The following is a 7,589-nucleotide window of genomic DNA, read 5'->3' as shown; positions in this document are numbered from 1 at the left end:
ATCAAGCGGGCTCAGGTATAAGAAATGAGCAAGAAATGAGCAAAATCTATTCATCAAACGATTGGAGCGGTATCAGCATACTGTCTCTTCTATCTCTAATTGGTTCTAATTGCGTCCATATTTTAGCCTTTCTTGAACAACAAAAATGCCCCTTCCTCCTTATTGGGAGAGCTTTAATGTTATTTTGAGGCCTGGCACATTCTTCATTAACATGTTTAAATTGCTGATGGCATCCAAGACTTCCGTAACATCTGCTTTAGGCGAAGAGACAAACAGTTTAATAAACTCAGTCAAATAACTGCATTACCTTGGTGTTCCTTTCCTCTTAAAATCAGCTGTAAAATGGACAAATTACTATATAAATTACACTTTTTACATGTCCTATCCGCCAACAGAAACCCAGCCGCCATTTTAAATTATAAATTATCCCAATCTATGCAAAATGAAGAAAATCATAAGGTGTACACTGAAATTTTGAATAATTTCATGATACCATTTGTTGTTATAGGTGCGCCCGGAACAAAACTAGACCTTTCACTAACAGAAGAAACGCAAAAATGGTGGACTTAAACTCTGGACACTTGTGTCATACTCAAGAGTGCAGTGCGCAAACCTCTTCACGTGTAAACACGGCTTGAAACTTGAATTATCAATCCGAAAGTTAACGGCTGAATGTACTAAAAGCATCTTATCTGCCACAGCACAAAAAACAAGCACAGCAATTCATCCATTCATGTTAAGAACATTATAGTTTAGTTAATTCAGTCGGTTTGCACAGGTTGAGGTGACTCGCAATTAGCAGGTCATGCAAGCTCGACCGGTTGAGCTGAGAAAATTGTGCGCGTCGTTCGTATGCCTTCGGCGGTGACTCAGGAAGCCTATGTAACTAGCGCTTCTCTTGGAGAAGACAGAGCGGGCTGACGTAGGGCCTTTGTACAAGGAGGGAGGGTAACCCTTAATTAAGAAAATAAATAATAAATATATCCCGGGATTACACAAGTAACCCTGGCGCCAGGGTAACCCTATCTGCTCTGTAAACGCGTTACGCGCAAAAACAAGGAGAAATGTAAGAGTGCTAGCCTTGGGTAACCCTAGCGCTAAGGCTACCCTCTCTTCTTACAAACAGACCCTTAGTCCGCCGGAAGCTGAAAGCGCAACATGAATTCGTGTCAGCGTTGGAAACGTTCATTTTGTTACTTTAACTTCAAAACCAAAAGTAAAACCTAAAAACGAGCTTTTAGACATAATACTGCCTCAGGGTCTGCCCTTTACTTGAACTCGTAGCAGTGATCGATAACAGACCCAGGGAACTTGTTAGGGCATACAAAGTAATATTCAGCCCAGAGACAACAGATGGTAAACATCCCTGGCTCGAGATGAACGAAATTTGTTAGAATATTGTACCTGTGATACACGCAGTTCACTTTTTTCTAAGTTTAAAAAGGAAGCTTTATACTAGATTATTCAGCGCTGTAAAGGCGACTCTGCAAAGCGTTGTTTAGCTGAGTTTTTTAAATATCTTTACATCTTGAGAATGATGTATTATTCAGTAAGTGAGACAGGCATACTCGGATCTGAGTTCTCCTATCAGGAGTCGAACCTAAGACCTTCCGATTACCAGTTCGGATGCTCTACCACTGAGTTACAGGAGACTCGTGGGAACTAAGGCCATTAAACTAGGTTCATAGGACATCTTTACGCTGTAAAATAATTGACAGGAACGGAAATCTTCGGAAACCATCAGGAAGATTTCCTTAATTAGTCTGTTCCACATGTATAGCGAATGGCATGAGTTTGTTTTTTCCGTTCCTCTCATATGAAACGAATTTCAACAAGCTTGGCACGCAGTAACTTGTTCAAATACATGGTGGACTAAATTTTAAACAATCCAACTAATAATTGATCATTCGGACCGAATTCAGGTTTAGTACTTTTCACACAGTTATCAAAATAACGAGAGGCGCACACTAAAACAGACAATTACAACAGTATTTTAAAGTTCTATATCTTTTTATTCATTCTGTGGCTACCATTCATACATTTTTTTTTTTTGTTATTAGCATTTTATTTCTTGTTTTATCATAAATTGTTTGTTTTCTTTTTGGGATATATCAGCATATTTAATTGCTACACAGTAAATTCAAATTGCACAAACATTAAACCTACCTACAGCTGCGTTGGTTTACTTTAAAAACACCGTCTCGTCAGTTTCAAAAACTACAGTAGCAAGTTAACCCATTTTTATTTCATTGATCAAACGGCTTGGCAGTGTCCACATTAACATTCAATATGACATAAAAGCTACTTTCCTAAATTAAACTTTAACTATGGTGTTTGTTGATTCTTAATAAATACGGCAAGAAATTTGCGCTAAATTCAAACTTTGACAAAAACCGCCACGCTCGAGAGACCAGCAATTCCTTGAAACTCGAAAAAACTTAAGGGTCCCAGCAAACGGATTGAGATTTGACATTGGGCTTATTTTTTTCAAACGACCGAAACGGTATCAGCATGACGTGACTCCTCTCTCTAATTGGTGCTAACTGCGCCATATTTTAGCCTTTCTTTTACAACAAAATATCCCTGCCTGGTGTCTTAATTATCTATATTAAAGACAAAGAAATGTCACATAAGCTCTCAGTTGTAAGTGCTCTTTTACACATTAGTCGCAATAAATGACAAAAAAAAAAAAGCACACACAAACGGAAAATGAAACTCTAAGTGCGTCCGTGGTCTGTATTATCATTTACAAAATATCGCTGCCACCTTACTGGGCGAGCTTTAACGATATTTTGAGGCCTGGTGTCTCCTCTTCATTAAAGATAGAGAAAATGTCAAATCAGCTCTAAAATTTTGTCAGCTTCTTATGACACACAAGACAACCAACTGCTTTATTCAAAACCGGGCACAGAGTAAAGGAACCGTATTTCGTTCGCTACAGATTTAGCAAAGAAGAGGTGAACGGTGAAGAGAAACCAAGGAACTTGGCGAATCTCATGTTTGGCCAACCGAAATTTTTAAAACATCATCAATCATTCAACCACCTGCGCTTCTTGAAACGAATCGTGGTTATGGTCACCTTTCTGTGTTTTTCATTGTCATTGTAAGTGTCACTGTTGTGTTAGAACGGTCTATATAATGAGCGACGCAGAAGAATTATCTTCCACGTACATTGTTAATATCATTTTCAACGCTTTCTTATGTTTTACCGCCATCATGTTGAACAGTATCACAATCCACGCCATAAGAAAAACTTCATCGTTACCAAAGCCTTTGAGAACATTGCTCGAGAGTCTCGCTGTTTCGGATCTTAGTGTTGGATTACTGGTTCATCCTTTATACATCGCATATCTTGTCATTGGTTTGGAACAATACCCTGAAAATAATACAACTCTCAGGAAAACGGATATCGCCTTTTTAATCATCGGTTATTTTTTAGCCTGGTTTTCCTTCTTTTGTGTGATAGCTCTAACTGTTGACAGATTCTTGGCCATTCATCTTCACCTCAGATATCAGGAGTTTGTCACTCACAAGCGTGTTGTTGCTGTGGTGATCTTAATAATGATGTTCAGCTCATTTCTTTCGTCTATTACTCAGTGGATCCCGGCACACGACATGCAAATTATTTTTAGCTCCATTGCAATTATGTGTCTTGTATTCATCACAATACTTTACTGCAAGATCTATTCAACTGTTCGACGCCACAGAAATCAAATTCAATCCCTACAAGTGCAGCAAGGCGAACTTGGACAGAATCGAGAAATGATGGCGAATGTTGCAAGGCTTGTAAAGTTGGCGGTTGGTACATTTTATGTTTACCTGGTGTTTTTGCTTTGTTATTTGCCTTTTGTATGCTTTGTGATTGCTTTAATTATCTCTGGACCTAACACCACCCTCCGCCATATATTTTATTACACCTTCACGATGGTGTTTCTAAATTCGTCTCTAAATCCTTTGATTTACTGCTGGAAGATGAGATACATTCGACACGCTGTCATCAACATAATGCAAAATATCTTTCCTTGTTGCAGTTAAGAGATATACCCCAAAACATTTCTTTGTGTGCTGAATTTTTCATTTCCTTTAATTAATTTCCTATTATTTTGTTCAAAGGAGGCGATTTTCAATTTTTCTAGTGAAAAGAAGAAAAGAAGCCGCTCATATGAAATCGGTAACGGGTCATGGGCTGACAATACGCGTCTAAATTTATTACTTTCCAAAGGTGGTGATCCTTTTTTTTGTCTAAAATTTGTTGTATTATGATTAGTATTCTTTTAATAACGCTTTTAAATTTAATTTTGGCAGAAGAATCTCAAACCTTTTAAGTTAACGGTTTCGAGATCATGCCAGAAAGAAGACGAGGGTGTGAATAATATTTTATACTGGTGACACCGCTAGAGCTCCTGTATCGTCGGGGGCGGAAGGGGGGGGGGGGGGGGGAATCATCATTAATATTAAAAAATGATGGCCTCGAACCCTTCAAAAGTTCCGTCTTGGCATGCAATATCATAAAAATAAAAATATATTATTCCAAAGTGAAATTCAAGTCAAAGGGTGACCGAGTTCATTTTTAGTTATATTTGTATCCAAATATAGATTTGTTTTAACAGGTTATCATTGTGTTGCTTTGATAACCTATAAAAAATGACTTCAGTGTTCACCGATGTTAAGGCATTTGTTTGATACCGTTATAGTAGTATCCACTGATAAAGATTTGTGGAAATGGAAGTGCTGGAAATCGTTGTGAGCCACCTTAACAGTGTCAAAAAGAGGATGTTACCTAGATAACATATTCACACGCTGGCCGCTAGAGCTCTTGTAAAAAACCGAGAGAAAATCATCATAAATATTGAAACAATAGAAGGTTGTAAATAAGTCAATTTTGGCGGCTTGGCATAAGTACTGAGTAAGTAAGTAAGTTAATCACATATTGCATATGAGCAAAGGCCCGTTTAAATGCAATTATGTACTTATTATACTATACACGTAGTAGCTAATAAAAATTCATAAAACTAATTTGCCAAGGCTCGTTTAAGGGTGCAAATGTGCACTTATCTACTATGTATATATTTGTTAAAAAAAATAAGGTAACCACTAATTTGTGATATGAGATAGCAACTGCAAAGGCTCATTTTAGTGCAGATGAACAGTTATTATTATACTTTGTGTGTATTTGTCAAGAAAATCAGGTAACTAATTTGTGATATGAGATAGCGGCAACTGCAACTAAAAATAAAGAGCTAAGGAAAATAAAAACAAAAATTTAGTGAATTATTCTTGACAAAGAAAGCAGTTACGGTAGTCTTAAAGGATGACAATGTCGTCCGAATCAAGTTCGTCTTCAGAGTTAAAAGCAAATCAGATGTTCTTATCGAATCCGGCAGATTATTCCAGCGCTTTGCAGCAGTGTATAAGAAAGAGTGCAGCATGTGTATCAGTTGAAGTAGGTTTTGGAAGGACAAGCTTTTCAAAGCCACGAAGATTGTAGTCACAATCTTCGAGGCTTTGAAAAGCTTGTCCTTCCAAAACCTACTCCAATATACATGCTGCACACTTTACTAATGCGTTTATTTCTTAGTAATTCTGGAAGATTTCCTACGATGATTAACTCGTGTTAAAAAGAGAGCGCATGTTGTACAAGTGTTCTAAAGCTCGGTCCTGACACTGGCGACCGTCACACAAGCACAAACATAAAGATGCTTGTGCGCTAGTTAGCTCAGCCGCGACATAAATCTCAAGCACAAACATAAGAATATCAAAATCTTCTGTTCTTCTTGTGTTTGTGCTCACGCTTATGTTAATGTTTTTCCCAGAGAGCCAATCAAAGAATACTTTGTCCTAGACTTCTCCCTCGGAAAACAACATGGCGGAAAATGTTGCTATATATGAGAAGTTAGCCGAATCGGTCAAAAAGTTTCCTGTTCCTTACGATAAATCGTTAAAAAAATTTCAAGAACAAGCACAAAAAAGAACGAGTATAGGGAGATGTGGCCAAAGAAGTTTGTTTTGCAACAGGCAAGTCATCATTGGATCATTTTTTCTGACATTGGTTGTTTCGATATAAGCTTTCTCGTTCTGGTGATGCTTCATAACTTTAAATTTTTAAATGCTTGCTGAACCTACGTTATATTTACATTTGAAATCACAAATAACTGAGACAGAAGAGGGAAATATCCGGGTCCAAGTCAAAATTCACGAACAAGCGAAGATTGTGAAATTCACCAGTCCTTTGACGAAGAAAGAAAGATTTCTCGCACCCAAAATCCCCTAGGTTTAGTATGACGTCTCCTTTTTCGTCTCCTCCGGCGTAAAAGAACAACAAATAGCAAAATCATCAAACAGCCCACCTCGTCTACCATCTTGAAAGCGTATCCGAGTTGAGGAGGAATGGAGACAAAACTACTGATGGATCAAGGCTTGCGTATGTGCTTTAATTTCGCGGCTGTCCTCACTAGTGCACCAGCATCTTGTATACACTCGATTGCATAAACGTTGACACCTAAAAAGCATAAACCGTGAACGATGAGACCTTATGGCTTTATGGGTATAAGTGTACTAAATTTATTTGCATAATATTCTATTCTCGTGCGACGGCTGATGACCAAAATTAGTTGCATGTGGTGAATGATACATGGAAACTGTCCAAGCTTTCTTTAAAGTGTCCAAGTTGGTCAACAAGGGCCAATTTGAGTGATATACAATTAAATCCAGTTTTTAATAATAACTTTTATTATTCAAAACATTGTAAAACTGCCCTGGTCAAGATACACACAATATTTATGTCCGTAGTTAATAGATATCCTGATGTTATTATACTGCATATAGTGTAACAATTACCGTGCTCAATCTTGCGGACTATCCCCTGAGTTTAGCCAACTCGGCCTGTGACCACGTCAGCTAAGTATATATCAGGTGATATTCCGCACGATTTGTACGATAATTGTTAAACTATATGCAGTTTCGTGCGTCCTCTGATTTTAGCCAACTCGGCTAAAGGTGTCGTCGTCTATATGCATCAGGCGATATTCCGGGCAATTCCGCAGGATATTGTTTAATTGAACGTAGCTAGGAATGGTGGTCATACTATACTTTTATCGCTGACAGTCAAAAATCTGATTCTTTGCTTTGTACAAAAGCACAGCTGATTTCTAGTCAGATTTTGTGAACTAACAAGAAATTAATTAACTATTCCCCGAAATTTCGCGATTTGATAGAAAGTGGACACTTGCGATTTTTATTTACGACTTGAGTAGTAAAATAGATTTACAATTTTTAAACTTTTTTGGGCTCGTCCAGATACAGCACAACTCGTAAAAATATACAGCGAAATTATTTCGCGATGAAACATCTAATAACATTTATTATTCAACACATTGTGACACTGCCCAAATATGGTCATGTTGAACTCAATATATGTCGTCCGCACGCAACAGATATACTGCGATATACGTAGTTTTCGTGAGTCAGGGAGAAAAGCGGCAGAGCACTTTTAAGAAGTATAAAGGACCTCGCAAGATCACCAAACTATTAATAACGCTTTTTTGTACTGAACACATAAAAGACAACCAAGGTTGCTGTTAAGAGCCGTC

At 37.7% G+C, this 7,589-nt stretch overlaps 1 protein-coding gene across 1 annotated transcript; it reads left to right on the top strand.

The window, feature by feature from the left end:
• Positions 1-3,138: 3,138 nt before the first annotated feature.
• On the top strand, positions 3,139-4,195 carry LOC146472722 (adrenocorticotropic hormone receptor-like). Its single transcript, XM_085119241.1, has one exon. The coding sequence runs from the start codon at positions 3,139-3,141 to the stop codon at positions 4,033-4,035; it is 897 nt and encodes a 298-aa protein (XP_084975367.1). The 3' UTR covers positions 4,036-4,195.
• Positions 4,196-7,589: the final 3,394 nt, after the last annotated feature.

Source organism: Pavona decussata, unplaced genomic scaffold (assembly GCF_977016875.1).
Source record: "Pavona decussata unplaced genomic scaffold, jaPavDecu1.1 SCAFFOLD_98, whole genome shotgun sequence".
In the NCBI taxonomy this organism is placed as follows: Eukaryota; Metazoa; Cnidaria; class Anthozoa; order Scleractinia; family Agariciidae; genus Pavona; species Pavona decussata.
The sequence above is the reverse complement of the archived record's forward strand: the minus strand, read 5'-3'. Positions and strand labels throughout refer to the sequence as shown.

What these genes read in the sequence shown, in the direction of transcription:
- LOC146472722 (XM_085119241.1), top strand. Translation starts at nt 3,139, where the DNA reads ATGAGCGACGCAGAAGAATTATCTTCCACGTACATTGTTAATATCATT.